Raw genomic sequence first — 22,554 nt, forward strand, 5'->3', positions numbered from 1 at the left:
CAGGGAGGAAAAAGCAGTCCGCAAAAGTGGACTGGCGGCAGAGGGGTGGAGGGAGGGACGCAGGCTCTAGGGGCGCCGGAAGGTGCCGGTGCAGAAGGTGTTGAGGCACCGGATCCCCTGAGGCAGGACGCCTCCACGCCCCCGTCAGGGAAGAAAGGAGTGAAGCCTCAAAGGAAAGCAAGATCTCCCTCCCACCAGAGCCCTGGTGGAGAACCTACAAGAGATGGTCCGCCGGGAAATGAGCAACCGGGTCACCCATGCGCAGAATCCCCACAGCCGTGGTCACCGCGTGAGCAAAGGCCGTACCCGCCTCCCTAGGGCCCCACGGCGGAGAAAGCAACTCCTCCGTGGGCGACGGCTGCAGACTAAGGCAGCCGTCCCTGAAGCCAAGCGGAACGGGCATGGGCCAGACCTGGAAGTCAGAAGGAGCCGAGGAATGGTGAACCTGCCGCTCCTCCGACGAACACCTTGGCCTCAGAAAAGGCTGGGAGCCACCCTTCGACGATGCCGGTAAAATAGACACCACACAGCGGCCAGTCTCGGGGGAGGATGACACCAATATGCTGCCAGCCTCCAGAGAAGAGGGAGCGTCTGAAGACTAATTCGCAACTTGATGCCTGTCATGAGCCGTCGAGTCCACCGCCTGAGGCAGGACGGTAACACCACCCGGCGCCAAAGAGACGCCGGATAGGGCCCTCAAAACCACACCGTGCAAGGAACCGGAGCGGGCCGGATCCGAAGTGGACAAGGGGCAGCGTCGGAACGGCACCGACTCGACCTCCCCCCCAGACAGGCGCCTGCGTGGTGGGACGAGAAAGTCCCGGAGGAGGGCAAGGGTCCCCGTCGAGCCTCAACCCAGAGCGGGATGGGGATGGTCCACCGACCCCTGTGGCGCCGCCCGGTCCAGCAACTGCTGGGCCGTAGAAGCGTCACCTCGGCCTTAGACAGAACCACCTTGTCAAAGGACCGAGAGGGGCTCCGGGATGTGACCCGAGCCCCGGCGACCTCCCACGACACCAGAGGAACTCCTGCGGGAGTTTGCGGCGAGGCAGAGACACCATGGTCTGAAGGAGTGAGCCCGGAGGAGCCGCACACCAATAGCACCACATACTCCAAGCCTGGATCCGAACCAGTCGGCGCCGGGGCCGGAGCCGCCGCAGCGGAGGGCCCCGCGCAAGGCAAGGGATCCGCTGACGCCCCAGGAGGGAAGGAGGAGAAGCCAGCGAGACCTGCAAAGCCATCGCGTATGTCTCCATCTGGACTCTCAACGCCCCATCACCATGAAACAGTGGATAGGAGGACACTAGGGGCCGCATCACCTGCGGAGAGTCCACGCCCCCAGCAGGCCGAAACCCAGCCTCCCGGGAACAAACTATGACACTTAGCCACCAGGGAGCGACGCTCACGCGACATCGGAGAAGGACAAGGCAGACGACTGCGGCCGTATCTGAAGCAGTCTGCTGAGGCTGATCGACGGGAGGAGGTCGACCTGTAGAGACGCGCTGAGAGTAGTTTCATCCGGCACACCTGCCGCCACTTCGGCTTCAACTGTTGGCACGCCTCACAATCCATGGTGCCATGATCCTTTCCGCAAACACCACATACAAATGAGGTTAGGGCAGTCGCCGACATAAGACGCCCACATGACGTGCAAGTCTTGGCGCCCGAAGGCATTCGCACACTGTTCTACCAAAAGAAGAGACAATGATGAAGAAAAATGGGCCCCAAAACAGGCCAGTAGCAAGACAGGATCCGCGTTGCAAGCAGAGAAGGACAAAACTGACATTGGCGCGCCGGGGTGGGGCTTATGTGACCTCGCTGACGTCACGTACGTGGACGACGCCTGGGCGGAGTCGCGTGGTCTTGCCCAGCCCCCGGCGTGCAGGGATACTGTGGCAAAAGGTTTCCGGATCCAGTCTCACGCCTGGGGATAATTCTACATGAAGGAATCTGCGGCTAGTAGTCTCTATCAGCTTGTGTGTGTGTGATGAATTTGAAAGGAGCGCATTTGTGCATTGGGACCCAGTGGAGCTCCCTGAGGTGTAGTGTGATGTAAGTTCTGTGTGGGTGTTTTAGGGTGAGTCTGCCTGTCATGTTCTGAACGGTTTGTGATCTTCTGGTAAGCTGCTTAGTGATCCCGGTTATAGAGAATGTTTCTGTTCAACTTGCTAGGGATTAGGGTGTGAGCAAGAGTTCTTCTAGTGTTGTTTGGGAGATATTTGAAGATCTTCCTCAGCATCTTCAGGGTGTGGAAATAGGATGCAATGACATCGTTGACTTGTGCAGCCATGTCCAGTTTGCTGTAGATTATTCCGAGGATCTTGACATGGGTGCTGGGTGTGGGTTGAGTTCAGCAGGCCACTAGTCCGACTAGCATGGAGGGGTTTCTAATGCCAAAGATCACTACTTCTGTGTTGTCACTGTTGAGCTTGAGACACTTGGCTTTCATCCAGTTAGCAACTTCGGTCACTTGTTATTTTTTGGCGGTCTTGTCTAAGAAGGAAAGTACGAGTTGTGTGTCATCAGTATCTGGATGTTGATGTGTGCACGGGTGATGTTGGCCAGAGCGACCATGTATACGTTGAAGAGGGTGTGGTGGAAACATGAATATTGATTTTGGGCTTTAGAGGAGTGAGGGGGCAGTCTGACAGAATCAGCTCTATCCGCTAAGAAGGGGCAGATCCAGCGGAGAGTAGGCGCCTGATGATGATGGAATGAGAGAAGTCCAGTAGAATGAGCCAATTCTTGTGGCCTTTGTGTAATAAAAAGTTATTTGCAAAGCTCATCTACAACATAAGACTGGTACAGCAGGGGCATACAAGTCCAACCTTCGCCAACAGAAAGACTAGGTGCACGACAAAAACTGAAGTAGCAGTGCAAGGTTCAAACCACAACAGGAACGGCAGAGGGAATGGAAGTAGGAGTTTTGCTGAGACACTCATCCATGCATGTGTGGTTGCCTACAATTCCAGTTTGGGTTACTAAAGGAGTGCCAACAGCACTCAGATTGGTGCCCACAGCACTCAGATTGGTGCCCACTTAAGTGGATCTGAAGAGTCGTCTACAAACGCCATTCTTTTTGCTGGAGCCAGAAGACTCAGTCGTTTAGCACCACAACACCAGGGTTGGACTCTGACAGAAAGCAGGCCAGCAACAAAATAAAAGTGGCCCCCATTAGCGAATCAGACAGCTAAAAAAAAGTGTTCCAAGTTCTACAAATTAGGACAATGTTGAACTTGTAAAGGCACACCGAATAGGATGTTTAGATGGAATGGGAGACTGCATGCATTTGTGCTTGCTGCAATGTTTGAGGTAATATTAGGGAAATTAACAGTAAAAACACAGCATACCAGACCATAAAACAGAGTCAACCAGCCACAAAACAGCACAGATACTAAGCTGCCAGACCAGCCCATCTCATACGGTCAGATTGCCATATAGGCCAGTTCAACCTGATGCCAATTTAAAGACTGGGATAGTGGTTATTCCCATGGCCATTCTAGCAGCTGAGCCAAGGGCAAGGCTGAAGCAGTGCTTAAAAACCACAAGGGGGTGCATAACAGAGCTCAGAAAGGAAGGACTAGGGGTACCACAGAGCCATGGAGCAGTGGAGGCGACCAGCCTGAGCTGCAGGGAGAAGTGAACAGTTGAGATGAGAAAGGATACCACATCTCAACTCTCATCACTTCTATGTCTCGTGCTGTTGCATGTTTGAAACATCACTAAAAAACACTGCGGTCATACTCGCTGACCACAGGAACCCAACAAGAAGACCCCTTTCCATTCACAAGCCTGGATGCTTAAATTATACTTGTGGATTTTTAGCAAACACACATTTGATTTATGTTCAGTCAATAAAACTATGTGTTTAATTTTAAAACTTCATTACATATATTTTCATGTAATGCAATCTAAAGCAACATTTAATTTAAATACCAGATTTCAGTTCACAGTTTTACTATGACATGTTTATGTAATGTTATACTATCTTCTAGTTGTGGATTCAAAATGATGGGACTGTGTCTGATGGCTGTGTGGAAAACAAGTGGACCTCAAGAGGAGGCACTGACCTGAGAGAAGAGGAGGTAGCCAGCCTCGTCACAGGGCAGCATGTCATCCACTAGCACCGTGGTCCAGGTGCCATCCTTGCAGAGCCGCACCTGATAGGCGCCCTCTGGGCAACGGTCCCGCGTGATCATAACTCGCTCCACCAGCTCAGGTCGCTCTGCCAGTACTGCCAGGGCACTCAGAAACCTATATGGGGGGCAAGGAAAGTTAAAAGAGTAACATGAGATATGCAAAGCTGTAAGGGCGCCCATGCTCACAATAGTTAGGCCCACTTCTGTTACACAACTGGATAAGCACAGAAGGTTTGGAGCAAAAGGGCCTTGGACAGCAAGTTCTCGACCTCCCAGAGTGGTAATCTATTTAACTTAGAAATCACAAAGAAGTGACCCGAATGAATTACACAAATTGTTTTTATTGGACTGTAAGGCAGCTTTCTGAACATTTCAATGCAGATGGAATTGTGTAATACATTTAGTTGAGGATTAAACTACTGCAGGGGCATCATAACAAAATGCTTAAATAATGTAAAGAACAAACTAGTTACCTTCAGTAACGCCTTTTCTGATGGAGACTTTATCTAACCACAGATTCCTCACATTGTGATTTTCCCCAGGCACCAAAAACTCTTGTGCGTTGGGAGGTGGTGTAGTATGGCTCCAAGCCGGATCCATCCCACCCTGGATGTGACGTCGGGGTCCCATATGTGCACCAACGCTAGTGTGCTAACACCAGTTTCTTTCTAATCTCGGTCTGTGCCATTGGATGCAGAGCCATTGAAATCAGAATAAAGCAGTTTGCTGACCTTCGGATGTAGAATCTTTTTAAAGGATTGAATGAGACCATTCCACAGAATGGGGAGGAGAGCAGGCTGGTGGAGAATCTGCGGTTAAATAAAGTCTCCACTAGAAAAGGCATTACCATCAGGTAAGTAACTTCTCCCAGTATCCATCATATAGTCTTGGTGAATGAATGCCTGGCTGCCAGGGTAACACCAACCACTTCAGGCGGAAGGTCAAACGCCATATACTATTGGCGTACAATTTCCACGTATGGAGCTGGTGATTGCGTAAGCTCGGGGGGGAGAACTAGACCTTGATGCTGCGACAGGAGATACACCCTAAGGGGCAGACAGATTAGAGGACATGTGTTTATGGCCAGAAGCTCTGGGTACCACATCCTCCTTCCCAGTGTGTAGCTATTTATTTATTTATTTATTTATAAAGATTTATATAGCGCAAACTTGATCCCGAAGGATATCAGAGCGCTTCACAATTGGAGGCAAAGGCAACAAATCAGAACAATAGTCTAACATTTGGAATCTAATGGGCATTGAATCAACTAGTACAAACATAACAGCTCAATAACCTGAGTGCACGAGTAGGAATGGGCTATGCGGACTCTCCTTCACATGCTCTGCCAGCCGCCACAAAGTAGACTTTTTAGACATCACGGCTATTAAGATGACTTGCTTAATTTGAGCCGGTTGTTTCTGGTGCTCGGCACCAGCTCTTAATTATCAAAACCGGTGCTTGTGAATGTCTGCCTCGTGGTATCATGTTTGGCTAATTTACCAGTTGTTTATGAATTTAATATATATTAAAAATGACTATTACCTGCCACGCAAGCCAATTTTATAGTTTTGGGGCCTGCATTCATCTGAACTGTCACACTTGTAGAAGTGTGAAAGTTAGTAGTTGTGCTGGTGCTATCATTGGCAGCACTGAAAGGGGCAATCTTTTGTGCAAGCTGCAGTGCCTCCTGACAAGAGCCCTGGCACTTATTTGTCCCCAAATTAAGCACTGCTTGGCCCTATCTTTTTTGATATTTTTCAGTATTGTGGAAAGGTGGAACATGGATGGAAAGGTGTACAGGAGTTCTGACCTCCAATGTCGGTGGAAGGAGTGTCCGAGTGAGCAACCTTGGTAGCTCTTACACGCAAACGCTTAGACACTATGCGCATTCTGGTGGTGGTTCGATGGTGAATCCGATGAGCCAGGGGTTCTACCCATTTTTTGAAAATTCCCTGTGCCACCTCCGTGTGTAATTGCCACTTGTGATCCACCAAGCAAATTCGGATGAGTTTGTGCACCTCGACATTTAAAAATCCTTTCAGGTGCTAGGTGACGAGGGAGGTGCCATGATCAAGCAGCTACTTGGCATATGACCCACAACCCCATGGCACTCTATTTGTTGCCACAACAGTACTGCTTTCCAAGAGAACCTGTGCCTGTTCCTCTTTGATGGTAGAGAAGAACTATGTAATTGCAGAGTGAAAACCTCATAATTACAACAAATTGGTGTGGAGGCGAGTCTCTACCAAGGATCAGAGACTTCTGATTTCCACCTCACCCAGATGGCCTCTGCAAGCCAGAAATTAAGCATTCGTCACAACCTTCAGCTCTGGGTTGGGTAGGGAGAGGGCTCTGAGACTGGTCCAATTACAGTCAAGCAGCCACCAATGTAGTTCTTTCACAATCTCCTTTGACACCTGGATGGACTTTGACAAGTCTCGTTGGTGCTCAGCACTGTGAGACTGCAGATCCTACTACAGAACTCATATGTGCCTCCTGGCGTGGTCCACAAGTAGGATGCAGGAGGCCAAGAGGATCAGTTCCTCACTCACTGAGACCTAGGTCAAGGGCTAAAACATCAGTATCATAGCCTAAATGTCCTGGACTCGCTGAAGCGGAGGAAAGACTCAAAAGCACCATATCCAGGATGGCTTTGATGATGGTGAGACGTTGTGAAAGGATCAGGTAAGATTGGCATTTTGATAGCAGACATGTTGACATTTTTGGGATGTTCTATCACCTGGAGATGTATTACGACTACTTGAGGTAAGCGGTCTTCAGGGGGGGTAGGTGGGTTGGGGGCAACATCCTGGTTTGGAACAAGGGCTCACTAGGACATCATTCAGGGCTCTATTAAAGGGTAATAAGGGTTCTTGGCTGGTTTGTCCAAAGTTAAAGTCCTCAGTGAGTACATTAGTTTTCATCTCAGACGTGAGTAAAATAAGATCGAAAACCTCTATTGCCCTTTTGATCACCATGAAGAAGGCAGCACATGTGTCCATTGCTATGGCCTGTGTCTGGGATGTGAGGCCAATATTCAGGATGTATCCAGACCATTGCCATCCTGAAGTTCCTCAAGCATGTTGCCTTCGTCATATTGGTCTTGGTCATCAACATTGTTCACATCATCATATTGGGATATGCGTCAGGTTTGATTGGGCGTATTGTTGAGGTCTAGGTGGAAGGTGATGGGACTTGGTGTCTGATAAAAACGATCTGCTCGGTTTCCAATGTTGGCACCAGCGTTAATGGTTGAATTGGTGGCTCTCTTTAATTCCCATTATCTCTTTCCCTCCCTTACCCCTGATCTGGACCGATCACTACTTATTAAATTTTGACATCCTGAGCATTTCTAAAGCGGCCAGTGTTGGCGTAGGTTCACAGTCTACGGCCTCTCGCCCTTATCATCGTGTCACAGTTGACATGCTGGAGCAATCTCTTGCTTCCCATCCCTGCCAGTTCACTGGAGAGTTGGCCAATGATTTGGCTCTTTTTCAATCTTGGCTTAAGCTGTGTCTTGACGAGATAGTACCCCTCTCTACTCAGTCTAAACGAGACCCTTTTTGTGCCTCGGCCCCTTGGTTCACTCCAGCGCTCCATGAGACCAGAAGGCGCTGTAAGAAAGCCGAAAGAGCATGGCGCAAAAGCTATGATGCTCCTTTAAAACAGACATACAAGGATCTTATTAAAGGATATCATAGGGCTATTGTCATAGAGAAAAAAATCTTACCTCTCTAAAAGAATATAATCCGCTGCTAATACTAGCAAAGAAATTGTTGTATTAGTCAAGGAATTCACCTCCCCTGCCTCTTTAATGTCGAAATTCTCTCCCACAGAGTTATGGATTAAACAACTGGCTATTTTTTTGCTAATAAGATCATAAGCATCCAGGCCTCTTTGTGCCTATCGATTCTACAAGAGATTTTGGCTTAAATCTCCCCGTAAGGTGTTTCCTTCCGGAGAGTCACACGCTTTCACTTTTTCCTCCGTTAACCCCACAAATGTCACTGGATCTATGATCGAAATTAAAGTCTGGATCTCCATCAGATCCTTGCCCTGCTAAATTCTTGGCCAAGTTGGCACATATTATCAATCTCCTCATCAATCAGCTCCTCAATGCCTCTCTCGAAACCGGCACTGTTCCCAGTGCATGGAAAATGGCGCACATTCTTTCATTATTAAAAAAAGCCAATTTAGGCCCCCTGGAACATTCTAACTACAGACCGATTTCGTTGCTCTCTGCTATTGCCAAAATTGTGGAAAAACATGTCCACTTCACTCTCTCAAACTTTCTTGAAACCCGAGATATTCTCCATCATACTCAATCGGGTTTTTGCTCAAACTTGAGTACAGAGACTGCATTATTGGAAGTCACAGAGTCAATAAAGGAGGTTCTGGATGGCGGAGGAAGGGCGATGCTGGTTCTACTCGATCTGTCGGCGGCCTTTGATACCATCCCTCACGGACGTCTTCTTTCAAGACTCCGGGAGATTGGACTGAGAGGGACGGTATTCAACTGGTTTGAGTCTTTCTTGTTGGGTCGCCGACAATCGATTTGAGCACACCCTTTCTCGGCTACCGTTCCTCCGTTGGAGGTGGGAGTTCCACAGGGTTCGGTGTTGAGCCCCACTCTCTTTACTATTTATCTGTCTCCTCAGGAAGACTTGGTGGAGTCTCATGGAGCTCGGATTGTGTCCTACGCCGACGAAACGAAGCTTCTTTTTACCTGCGAGAAGAACACTGATTTCGCCGGTGATACCATCAGGAGCTGCCTCGAGGCTGTTTTTTCTTGGTTTCAATTGAACCAGTTAAGATGCAACTCTGATAAGTCAGAGATCCTTTTTTTGGGCTGTTCCCCTGACGCCCACTGGAAATCGTGGTGGCCTACCGACATTTACCCTCCATCATCAGCCACTTCTTTGGCAAAAAATCTGGGTGTAAAAGTCAATAACGGCCTAACTCTTAAACCCCAGGTTCTTGGCGTAGTCGGCCAATGTTTTGGCCTTTTACGAACCCTCAGGAAATTTCTTCCCTTTCTTTTCCATGGCCATAGGAGGATTACGGTTCAGGCGTTGATCGGCTCTAGGCTGGATTATGCCAATGTACTTTATCTGGGCCTTCCGGAATACCTTCTCACGCGCCTCCAATCTGTACAGAATTCGGCAGCAAGGGCCATTTTTGGCCTTCGCCATAGGGCTCATAGCTCAGCTCTTCTGAATTCACTTCATTGGCTGCCAGTGCGCAAACGTATTTATTTCAAGACTCTTATTATGGCCTTCAAATCTCTGCACGGCATTGGTGCTGTTTATTTAAGGAAAAGAGTGCAGTTTTATCTTCCCTCTAGATCTCTTCGTTCCGCCTCTCAAGCTTTGGCCATTGTCCCTGCAACTAAACGAGCGTGCATTGGAGGTCATTCATACAGACTGTTGGCTCCTCAACTTTGGAACAAACTGCCCCTTTCTCTCAGGAAATTAGACAACCTGTTGTCCTTTAGGAAGGGGCTTAAGACCTGGTTGTTTGGACAATAATTGCATGTGCATTCTCGGTCATACCTCTACAGATCTGTATAACGCCGGGACACTCTCTCCAAGTAGCCGAACGCTATATAAGACCCCCGATAACATAACATAACTTTTGTTTGCACACTAATGGGGAGCTGCAGTCTCCCTGTGCTTCCATTCTGATGTTCTGCCAGTGTCCAAGAGATTGTGCTATTATAGCCAATGCTGTGCAATCCTGAGCTCCTAATTCCTATTATTCCTTGTCCCGAGGGTCAACTTGCTATAACAAGTCTAGAAACTAGTTTCCAAATAATGGGCAAGTCAATTCCTCTTGATCATTTGTGAGCAAGTTTGTGATTGCTCCTTAGGGCCTCCCTCCTGCTGGAACATGGGCACTAGAACAAGACACTACCACAGGGCTTTTGCTTCGGTTTGGGCTAGGGGAAGCATCGCAAAAGGCATGTCCCTATTTTATGTTATGAGAAATAGCTTCCAGTAGGATAGTTTTTGCCAGAGAGAAAAGGTTATTTTGCAATACATTTGCTCTACTACAGAGATCTCAAAGATTTCTAAACAACCAATGCCTTTGACTTGCATTATTCTCTCCTGCCACTCAGCACATGCAGAAAGCTGTGCTTAGGTAGCTTTTAAGTGCAATGGGTGTTCTGGCCAGCATCAGAGGCCAGAAATATTTCCTTCTAGAGCAGAGATTGGTCAGCTTCTGCTGCGATAAAGCACCTTCTCTTCTCTGTAAGTTGCCTTGCAGCAAACCCCTCTTTGCAGAACTCATTAATTAGTTGGGTTGTTTTTGCTCTGCTTCTTTTGGCTGCAAATCTCAAGATGCCCACTGTTCATAATAATGCAATCAGTCACTGGGATTATAGTAGGATAGGGCTGAAGAAAGGGCAGCATCTTATTCTAACGGGTTCTCTCCGTGGCTTGACAATGTCGAGGCCTTTGGCTACCCAGACCATTGCATTTTAGAGAAGGGTGGCGTCAGTCTTTGCCTGCACCACGCCACCGCCAAAACAGTGTGTGCATCTGGCAATGTCCTTAAATTCAATCTTTCTTTTCCCTGTGAATTTCTAAGGTGAGCTTTCTAGTTCGGAGGTGGTGATCCAAATTTCCAATCAGGAGAAGGTAGCCACCTTCTACAATTCATTATTTTATATTATGAATCTTTCCAAATTGCCTTTTTTGTTTTGTGGCTTCAGGACATAATTTAGGTTTTAACATTCACATGGTTTATCTGAATTAGCTTGTCCCTTCAATAAGCGACTACTGGGGTTAGCAGTTCTGCAGGGTGTTTGCAGTTGTTACCAAAATTAGGAGTCATCTTTAAAGATAAGTATGTTTGTTCTGCAGTTGCAAATCTTAACACCGTCCCCTGATGCCAACTGGAGGAAATCTAAGAGATAATGGAGGTAGATAATGAACAGAAGTAGGCACAGGGACAATGTTGTTTGACTCCATGTGTGGTATAAAATGTTTTCCAGAGAATTGGCCATGTGTTCCTCATTACATCTGCGATGTTGTGTCTGCATATAGTTGTTGGATCAGGAATGCTAAATGGTGGTTGGTCAAAGTGGCAAGTCCAGAGATGCTCCCTCTCGATGTTATCAAATTCATTCCTATTGATGTTTTTCATACTTAATAAATCCAAGATGGCTCAGCAATGCTGTGATGAAAGTATTTGTACCAGGAATGTTTTCACGCATAAACTAAGGCTTGAAAAAATTGTTCTTGCATATAATTTGGGCTGACTTCGTCAATCAAGCAAGCTGTACCGGATAGGCAACAGACACATCTATTAAGTCTAGATGGTGCTGATAGGTTTGGCCATACAACAGAGGCACAAAGTACATTTGAGTGCTTGTGGATTAGGTCTGTGAAGCACCCCAAGTACATATTGAAGAGTTACACAAATTATGAGTGTTCCTTCAAAAGGTAATGGAAAACATCGATCAAGAAGCTCTGATTATCAGCTTTAGTGATCTGCAGAATAAATGTGACCATCTTGTCTACCTCGCCACTGCCATTTCATTTTCAATTCAAATTCTAGACTTCCCACAAGACAAAGGTGACCCACAGGTGAAGAGATTGGCTGAAAGACTTCTATGAACTGGTCTAAAGCTCATAGAGAGCTAGGTACAATTCTCTACAAAGTACCGTACAATGGTTTGCGGCAATTTCTTTTTAACTTTGGCTGTCACCACTCAGTCTGATAACTAAAGGAGTTCCCTCAGAGGCCACATCAATAAGAAGAGGCCCTTTGTCAGATGCCCTATTTTCTGATACTGTTGAGATTTGTCCTGGAGGTGAATAGTGCATCCTACTCCCATACCACAATGCAGTAATCTCCAGCAGTTGCAAGCACAGTTTCCTCTGACTAGGACTTAGGACTGCTGTGGGGGTAGCACTGGATCACAACCAAGCTGGATGGTTGGTTTGACTGAGAACCAGCACTGCAACTGGAGCTGCAGCCCCAGTATTCAGCACCCAGGATACCTGCTAGAGGGTGAAGGGAAATTCTGGTGACAATGGAAGTTTCTTTCTAAAGGAATAATCGGGGTGTTCCTTCTGGAAATCCAAGACCCAGCCAGTGTCACAAGGCACAGATACGTAGGCCCCAATGGGCCTCTCTAGTGATGTTAAACACATGCGCAGGAGATTTATACACCCCAAGGAGACGTTTTTTTAAAACAAGGATGCTAGAGGGCCCGTGATACCAACTGCTTTTAAACTGAGCGTATATGGCTGCCAAAAAACATAAGGACAGAAGTGAGTATTTTTTAAGAGCTCAGGGTCTCAACACAACCGAGCAGGCATCAGGAGGACTACCCCTCTTAGGGTGGGGGCCATAATAACAGCTGATAGAACACTCTTTGACCTGGTTTAAGGAACATTTTGATGTAGGAATGGCTGCTGAGAGAGAAGCTTTATCACTGGCCAAACCATTATTTTGAAAATTCATTACGGTTAAGATGGTCCCAGGGATAGAACCATATTTACTCAATATGATTACTATCTGCCACCTCCCTCTTTTAACTATTTTTAGGTTGGCTTTGCTTCATCAACTGTCGTAAACCAGAGGGCACATGGCACAAGTGTACCAATCCTCCACTTTCCTTGTGTAACTTGTTTAAATGTGATACTTTGCACATCGTGATAATAAGTCCTATGTTTGCACAGCCCCATCATACATTTTTAAATCCTCTTTAACTCCTATTTTTAATCAGGTCAGACCAGTTTGCTTGTTCCTACAACTCTTAAATTCACAATTAATATGTTATAATGTATCAATGTTTCTTGTGGGGGTTTACAAAGCGATACTCCCAGTGGCCCTGTGTGCTGTAATATTTTTTTTATGTACGTGTATGATTTTACTGAAAATTCGAATAAAAGTATAACATTGATAAAAGATATAAGCTACATTGTGCAGTATTCAGCATGAGAAGTACTGACACTCAGTATTATCTTTCCCTCTCTTGTAACTGCTCACTGGCCACCATTCAGACAAGATTCTCATATCGGTCAGATTCAGGGCTTTTACCTTGTTTCCCTTATTGATTTCTTTTATCCCTCTTGTGTCCATGAGCATTTTGATGTAGAGATTGCATGAATCTTACGATATGTGTAAATGAAAGGATTTGTAGGACAAACTTTTATCTATTATATATTTTTTATTTGTGCATTTTCTCACATATGTATTTTCGGATGCATTTTTTTACTGGTTCTATGACATATTGTCGAATAAAGCAATATTGATTGATTGACACTCTTCGACCCTATGAATGCCCAACACTGCGAAATATCCACAGAGACCAAGCAAACCACCAAGGCCACTTGCATGAAGCTAGAAATTTTTGCTAAGTGTGCAAATCAAATAGAGAAGCGTTGACAGTAGATGAGACTTAAGCTGTTGCACCTCAGAAACACAAGAGGAAAATTGGGAATATCCTAAACAATCTGCAGATTTAAGGTCATGTGTTATTTAGGACAATATTAAAATGGTCGCCAAACTAGAGACTTTGGTTCATCAGGGAAGAGAAGGACAACTGAAGATTCTGGATGTATGTTCAAGGTTCCTAATGAGGGCTTGCAGAAATCAATTTGTGGAGTGCAAGCAAGACTACAGAATTCTCACAAGGGTCAAGGAATCGATGATTCATGTGAAGGGACTGTAATTGCCTCTTGAACAGAGGTATAGTGTGTTCAGCCTGCTATGTGGAAGAAAAAGCTACGATCTGGCGTTCATAATCTGCTTTTTTTACCTGATCCAAACCCAGAGACTATTACGGACGAGAGATCCTCATTGACCTAAACGGCTTCAACAGCCTGTGTGTTTCAGCATCTATGGGCTTACCCTTGAAGCTCACAGTAGACTATGATGGGAAGAAATAGGACAGGCAGTGGGCAAAGGTTTCTTTACTAGACAGAAAGAAGAAGTTCACAGGGGAAGCAAGTACCTAGGAAGACTTGAAGGTATGTAGACTGTTGAGTAATGGAAGGGCTGGCTAGGGCCTGCAGCTCCAGGTTATGTTACCAGAGTAGGGCACTTGGTTAGTCACCAAACGCAGCCACCTCTGCGAGGTTCACATAACAAAATGTCATTACACTTCTCCTCCCCTCTTCCTACTGCATAGATCGCGTGCAGATGAGAGAGGTGTATTTGTGGACTATTAAGGAAACGCTTGATAAACTTAACAATTACTTGTGAACCAGGGCAGACAGATGACTTGCACTCCATTTAGTGGCCCAAATGGCTGCAGGTTGTTTTAGTCATTCCCCTCAGCATTGTTTTGTCGAACAAAAAGAAATTGCAAGATGTGCTGTTTTAGAAACAAACTGTCTTCAAGGCCAAGCATTTCAGATGAAAAATGCAACCAACCAAAAGCTTGCTGCTATACAATAACCCAACTTGAAAACAGCAGATCAACCTTTATGTTCAAAGTACAGCTTCCCAGGGCTGCGGACTCGCTCAATCAATTTCAAACCATCTTTATGATTCAAAGAGTATGTTCTTTAGTCAAAGCTCCTTAGGAAACCAGGAGATATGAATAAATAACTTGCTTTTTAACATGAAAGTCTGATTGCTCTTTCCATTTGAAATCGTTGCCAGCAGTGATAATTTATCTTCTGTATTCAAGTGAGATCAGTGTGCAGCTGTGAACATTTGATTTGGAGCGCACCAAGTATTGCATTTGTCAAGTTTTAGGTCACACTATTCGACAAAGCTTTGCCCTCATAACGATAATCACAAGAAGGATTAAGGAGCTGATAAAGTAAATTGAACAGTCTCCTGGAGGTCAAATCATAGGTGCAGTTTTATTTATAGATTTATGGCATCTTTGTTGTGTAGATCTAGCCTGATGCAGCAAAAGCTTTGTACAAGTAATGTGAAGAATGAACATATCTGCACGGTAAGAGGCAAACGTGGAGAAGAGAAGAAATAGTACATTATTTTGCATGTGATTTTTCACACACTAGACAACATGCTGTGGCAACTTTTGGTGGAGATTTGATTAAAAACGAATGAAGATAATAATTGTCAGGTTTTTCTTAGGGGCCGAACTGGTAACCCAACTCGAGTTTCCAGATTCCATGCATACGTAGCTAACCAACTCACCAATTCCTTTGCATTCGGGTACTCTGAGCACTGAATTGATAATAAACACAACTGTACGGAAAAATCCCACAATAAATTAAGTACTCAAAGATCTGATCTTCCACTTTATGTGATGAAAAAAAACCTCTTCGTAATGTAATTTGTCGCTAAAACAAACGCCAACCAAAATAGTGAATCAGGAACCTTGAGAGCTCTACACATCTCTTCGACACAATGGTCGCCACACTATGGTACTTAAGCAGCTCAGCTGGTGTGGGTTCAGCAGCATATGTCTTAGTGATGCCTACAACAGAATGTGGCCTCTTCTTCAAGAAAGAAGTCAAAAAGTGACATGTTGCGATTGGACAGAAGGTGCATGTATGCTTCACATTGGTACCCTTTGTTGCAGCGCTGAGGCTGGAAAAGATTGCAGCTGACGCAAAGTTACTTCTTACTCAAAGAATATATTCTGGATCTAAGCAACAGCTACCCATGGCAGGATAGAATATCTTTCTGAAAGATCCAGACCTTATTCTTCCTTCCTGCTAAATATCACAACCCACAAACTAGAAGCAGCCGGAACAAAAACAGCATTTTGGAAAGCAACATCAGAATGGATTTTTCCAGTATTTCAAAAGAAGTCATGCAGTGAATTATTGTCTGTGAGTGAAGGGTCATACATCTGTAGGTATTGGCAGTTTTACAAAAATGTGAACCGATTCCGGGCTTCAAAGACAAACATTCTTTGCAAGTATTATGACAATTGCGATAACTACAACAGCTTCCAGTGGTGGTAACAATATTGCTCCAGCTGCTTGCTGCCAGTCGTAAGAACATGCATCACAAATGTTTCACTAAATTGATTTCTCCTGGCATAACTTTTACCTCTAAATTCCTTTACATTTCTAAATTCCACAACAGCACAAGACGAGGTGGGTGATTGAGGTCAGCAACCAAACACTTCTCACACATATCAAGACTTAACAAAACGATAGGGGGAATGTGGACTATCCAAACCGTAGCCCAGTTTATCTTCCATTGCTAATTTAACCATGTGGTTGAACATGCTTTTCCACCGACCTAGGCAAGTACCAAAAAATAAACTGATATGTTAACATATGTTAATGCCAACGACATTACCAACAATTCCCCAGTAGTCCTTGCAAGATGTCAGAGGGCCGAGGTGTGCGGAACACGGACCACTTGACTTTGAGATCTTTGGAGGTGCTGCCGTTGATTTCGTGTGGACGCAACCACTGCTTCACCCGCTGCTGGACGCTGTCCCCATCCGGAAAGCCCACAGACTTCGGCCCCGGGGGGAAACTGTCATCCACAAAGTTCACCTTGTTCTGTAAGATGACAAAGACATGGCCACAAGTTAGAGAGGAAAGACCTCCTTTAAACAGCTGAACAAAATTGTACAGGTGAAACTATAAAGTAAAACAGCTTGTTCCTCTTGATCACAATCCTCACAAGGAAAGCTCTATACCCGAATTGTGGCACCGACATGTTGGAAACAAGGTCTTGTTCTTGTATAATATAGGCTTGGGCTCTGAAAGTCCAAGTGATTTAGTTCCAGTCCAATTCAGTCTGGTATGAGGAGGATGATTATTTACAACATGGAATGCATATACACAGAATTCACAGAGGGAAAAATTGTTAGGCTTCTATTAGTACTTCACTTGTCATTGGAGTGAATGTGAAAAGGCTGCTTCCCCCAGACCTAGGCATCATCGCCTTATATAGATCACCTCTTCCGTAAGTTTCATAAAATGCAATAGAGATATTGAACTGATAGTAATCCTACTATAGTTACAGGTTCGGGATTGGAAAAAAGTTTTCAATGCATTTTCAGTCTAGCATAAGTTGCCTCATTTTGGTTCCACTTTTATTAGCTCAAATAATAAACTTGTAAATTGCTTTCATGTTAACCACTTTATTTCCAGTATTCACATGTGCTTCAAATATGTGACCTCTTTAGTGAAAAAGAGCCTATTGTATTACAATTGCATTTATCTGTCAGTTACCATCCTGATGATATGTTAAAGTGCTTTGTGGCAAGTATCATGCTACTCCAGAACCTACATTTAGTGGTTAATCCAGAAGTTGTTGGTTACTATTAGTTCGTTTTGTGCTCTCAAGTAAACCTTGCTATGCATGTTTTCCAGTTTCTTTTTGGTAGATTAAATGATTAATAGATAGGTTTTATCTTCGTGGGGGTATGAGAGGTTCTGGAAATGGTTGCTTGGATAAGTAGATAAGCTAGAGGAAAGTAGATCTAGTTAGATATCAGGGATATAGTTTCAAAGGAGGAGGAGTAATCTACGAAAAGTGAGATACAATAATAGAGAATTGGGCAGACTGTCATGCAAGAGGATATGGCAAACTCAGATGGAGGAGACATCAAGAGAAAGGAAGACACAGATATGGGTATTCAATAAAAAGAAAAGAATGGAAAACAAGGAGTACTTTTAAGTAAAAGATACATTTTTCGCGCAAACCTTAGAAATACGTGTGCGTTTGTTGTGGTATAGAACACAGCGCTTGGCGCTGTGATGGATTAGGAAGTGTGAGAAATTGAAGCAATTTATTTTCAGCTTGTAGTATGCTGGCAGTACTGAAAGGCTATGTAGGCCCCTAAAATGTGCTGGCAATGTTCACTATCTCATTTCCTAACATCGCTGTGACATGAGGCGATTCACTCATTCTTATGGGTCTGGGAGAAATAACAGGTGTGGTAGAGGAATGACTGGGTATCTGAGATATGCCCAGCTAGGAAGTATTACAGTTCTCCTTTATACTGCTGTCATTATGAGAGGTCAATGAAGAATTATTGCCACGTTACACTGTGTTATAAACATCCCTATGTCATATTATTATAGGATGTTGGTACTCATGGTATGTGAATATTTGTGATCTACAGGATGGACTGTGTTAGAGTTTGCAGTTGACCATCAATATGTAGGAGATTTCTCCAGTCTTTGCTGAACTGTCTGTTTAGTAGAGTGGTTTGTTAAGTGGAATGATACTGCCTGTATTTATACATTATATGTCTATCCCATTGAGGAAGAGGAACTAGTTAGTAAATTCGTACATTATATCAAATATTGAAACAGATAAGGGCCAGGAGGCCTGCCAGAAAGACTAGATAGGGTCCCTGTCTTCTATCTGGAGGGCAGAGGCAGGACAGATGGCAGACATTGTTAATTTCCCCCTGGAATCCACTTGAAAACAACCCTGGCCATGTGAGATTATATGAGAGCTCATGCCCAGGCATGCTAATCGCCTGCCGCCCAACAGTAGGTATGCCTTGTTTTTTTTTTTTTTTTTAACATCATTTTTATTGCATCACCAATATAAATGTACAGACAGTATATTCAGAACATGAGCAATGGGACCCCCTCAAACAAGTAATTTATGGCCCAGGAACCGAGGGGAGGAGAAAGCACAAAACTAGAAAGATGTTCCTGCAGTGGCCGATCATTCAATAATGTGTGTACATCTCAAATTTAATCAACACAAATAGTGACAGAAAAAGGAGAAGTGCAAGTGAGGTTCATTCAAAAAAATATATATTTTTTTATTTACTTATATTTTGTTTTTGTATGAATATAAATACATATAAGTTAAATTCTTAATCAGCGAATCGTCTTTTATAAAGTTCATAGACAATACATGAAATGTTTGAAGAAATTCAAAAAAGACACAAGGACAAATCTAAAATCCATAACAATTAAACAGAAATATCCCCTGAAAAACAATCATACACAGCAACTCACTCACGTGCTAACAGACATTCTACATTCATACTACATACAGAGATGAAAAAAGGAACTGGATCCCTATTAGCGAGATGGTAACGCTAGTGTGGTAAAAGGTCAACAAGATGTCGTTGTTGGCCCTTATGGCGGGTCTACGCGCTTTTCGGTGGGCAAGCCACCTTCATCAGGACCTTGAACATCGGATTGTGCACGTAACAGGGGATCAAACAAGAGAGAGATTGGCAGGGTGATAGGTAAACTATCACTCCAACTTGGTCTCTACGAGAGTAGATAAGTCGGGTCACGAGAATGTTGCTGCATCCGAAATGACAAGTCGGATGTATTTAGTGATCCTCAAAATTTCATATTGATGTCTAAAATATCAGATTCTGTGTTGGAGGCAAATTGCGCCAATAATTTCCATTAATATGTGGGTTCTGAGGAGATACTCCTATTATTTAGAGGGTCCCAGGATACTGTAGTCCGCGTAGGGCGTCCACTCCTATGTTATTACGATAATATTTAGTGGTGATCATTTTTCATAACAAACAGGCATTCTGCGAGGTGATTTAGTACTGTGACGTCACCGCGACCCTTTCATTTCGGCGAGTAGCGTTCAGGCATCTACGCGTCCCCGGGACCCTCCGTCCAGTACTAAATCACCTCGCAGAATGCCTGTTTGTTATGAAAAATGATCACCACTAAATATTATCGTAATAACATAGGAGTGGACGCCCTACGCGGACTACAGTATCCTGGGACCCTCTAAATAATAGGAGTATCTCCTCAGAACCCACATATTAATGGAAATTATTGGCGCAATTTGCCTCCAACACAGAATCTGATATTTTAGACATCAATATGAAATTTTGAGGATCACTAAATACATCCGACTTGTCATTTCGGATGCAGCAACATTCTCGTGACCCGACTTATCTACTCTCGTAGAGACCAAGTTGGAGTGATAGTTTACCTATCACCCTGCCAATCTCTCTCTTGTTTGATCCCCTGTTACGTGCACAATCCGATGTTCAAGGTCCTGATGAAGGTGGCTTGCCCACCGAAACGCGCGTAGACCCGCCATAAGGGCCAACAACGACATCTTGTTGACCTTTTACCACACTAGCGTTACCATCTCGCTAATAGGGATCCAGTTCCTTTTTTCATCTCTGTATGTAGTATGAATGTAGAATGTCTGTTAGCACGTGAGTGAGTTGCTGTGTATGATTGTTTTTCAGGGGATATTTCTGTTTAATTGTTATGGATTTTAGATTTGTCCTTGTGTCTTTTTTGAATTTCTTCAAACATTTCATGTATTGTCTATGAACTTTATAAAAGACGATTCGCTGATTAAGAATTTAACTTATATGTATTTATATTCATACAAAAACAAAATATAATAAGTAAATAAAAATATATATATTTTTTTGAATGAACCTCACTTGCACTTCTCCTTTTTCTGTCACTATTTGTGTTGATTAAATTTGAGATGTACACACATTATTGAATGATCGGCCACTGCAGGAACATCTTTCTAGTTTTGTGCAGACAGTATATTCAGCAATAATAACATAACATGTACAGGTTCAGTTTGATCCAGTCAATCTCCATCTGGGGGGTGCACCTCGATTACGGCGCGGGTGACCCATCTCTGTCCATATCTTGCACTCCTTACAATGTCCGACCGATTCATCATGCACATAACCCTGGGACGCTTTTGTGGTTTTCGCCCCTCCCCCTCCCCAAATTTCGGTACCCCAACATCCCTCCAAAACAGCCTCCTACCCGCCCACCCCGTGGTCGCTCTGCGCTTGGGTAACCATGTAAGAGTGTCCGGTGTATTGCAGGAGGAAGTAATCTTTCGCTAAGGTGTGTTCTCCTGTGTAGTGTTAGGGTCTGCTCCATCTAGTTCGCTCTCGCCATCCTGCCCCTCATCGTCCACGTCCCGGAGCGCCTGCACCATCACCTCCCATGCAGTCGCCCTTTCCAGTGCCTTCTCGTCATTCAACCTCCAGGCCATCTGATATCGCAGGGTACTTTCACACGCGGCCCATCTCAGACACTTCCCATACCATCTTTTATATGTGGGCCCCACTCTGGACTTCCAATTTCTTGTGATCTCCCGCTTGGCCAGGATAAGCCCTAAATCTATAAATTTACTAGTCATCTTATTCCTAGGTGTGTGCGGGAACCAATGGAGGACGCCAACTGCTTTAGTAAACTGGATATCCCTGTCCGTCGCGCCGTTAAGGGCCCGCCCAACTTCCTGCCAATAATCGCCCAAAGAGGGGCAATCCCACAGCATATGACACAGATCCGCCCCAGCTGTATTACATCTGGGGCAAGCAGCGTCGGTCGCCCCAAAATACTGTTGGATTTTCCCGGGCGTGAGGTATGCCCTGTGAAGAACATAAAAGTGAATCAATTGGAACCTGGCTTTCCTCGAGCTCTTCCGTGCCCGTCTCAGCAACTGGCCCCAGGTCGTGTCTGGTATCTCCACCTGGAGGTCCAGCTCCCACTTGGCCTTCAGGGCTGCCAAAGGTTGCAAGGCCTCCCGCTGCATCCTAGAGTACAGGCACGTGACAGCCTTAAAGGTTCCCGCCGCCATCATGGCGTACTGGCAGGCCATCGAGGTGCCCGGTTCCTGCAGCCCTTCCCCCCAGTGGGCTCGCATAGCGCCCGTGACTGCCGCGTGCAGCAGGTAGTCGCCCCTCAGGAGGTCAAATCTCTCCTGCAGGTCCCGAAACGGCAGCAACACCCCATCTTCATAGAGGTCACCCAGCATTTGTATTCCCGCCTCCTCCCACCCTAGCAAGCGCGACCAGTCACCTCCATGCGGGAGGGCAGTGACCATTCCCAGTGGTATTTCGGGGGCATACATAAGGCGGACACCCGCCCGCTTACGGGCCCGGTCCCAGCAAAGACGGAATGTCTGCTCTTCGACCGTCAGGTCTCCCACTCGGAGTTTCTGGTGCAGCGTAATATAAGCCAGAACGTGTCGCGGGGTGCCTTCCACTCTCGCGTCCTCGGGGCCTCTGTACACTCTCGCCACCTCCTGAGTAAAAGTCTGCAGCTGCGCGGCTAGGTAATATCCTTCAAAATCCGGCACTGCCATACCACCTTCATCTTTGGGGCGCAACAGCGTGTCTAGCGCTATGCGCCTCCTACCCGTGCCCCACAAGAACGCTATGACCAGTGACCTCAGGCGTTTGAAGACAGAGCTCGGGACCCATACCGGTAGTGTCCTAAAATAGTACAAAAGCCTGGGCAGGGCTATCGTTTTAAGCAGGGAAATTCTACCGGCCAGGGAGAGCGGCAGAGTTGCCCAGAAGTCCATGGACCCCCGCAGGGCGTTAATACAGCGAGTGATGTTGCCATCCAGTAGGTCGGACGGGGCGTGGTAAACATAGACCCCTAGATAATGTAGGCAGCGCGGTTCCCACCGGAGTTCCTGAGCAGTTAGTGGGCACGGTTCTCTCGGCCTCAGGGGAAACAGACAGGATTTAGGCCAGTTGACCCTCAGGCCCGACAACCTACCGAACTGC

General features: G+C 45.4%; 1 protein-coding gene across 3 annotated transcripts in view; it reads right to left on the minus strand.

Moving 5' to 3' along the window:
• The window catches only part of CAPN15 (calpain 15), a 374,161-nt gene that overhangs the window by 90,206 nt on the left and 261,401 nt on the right, over positions 1-22,554 (minus strand). For all 3 annotated transcript variants that reach the window (XM_086941170.1, XM_086941172.1, XM_086941171.1), the window contains 2 exons: positions 16,389-16,597; positions 4,071-4,254 (listed from right to left, as the gene is read on the minus strand). In XM_086941170.1, coding sequence (XP_086797296.1) covers positions 4,071-4,254; positions 16,389-16,597 — 393 coding nt within the window. The remainder of the gene's footprint in view (positions 1-4,070; positions 4,255-16,388; positions 16,598-22,554) is intronic.

This window comes from Lissotriton vulgaris, chromosome 10 (assembly GCF_964263255.1).
Source record: "Lissotriton vulgaris chromosome 10, aLisVul1.2, whole genome shotgun sequence".
NCBI classification, from domain to species: Eukaryota; Metazoa; Chordata; class Amphibia; order Caudata; family Salamandridae; genus Lissotriton; species Lissotriton vulgaris.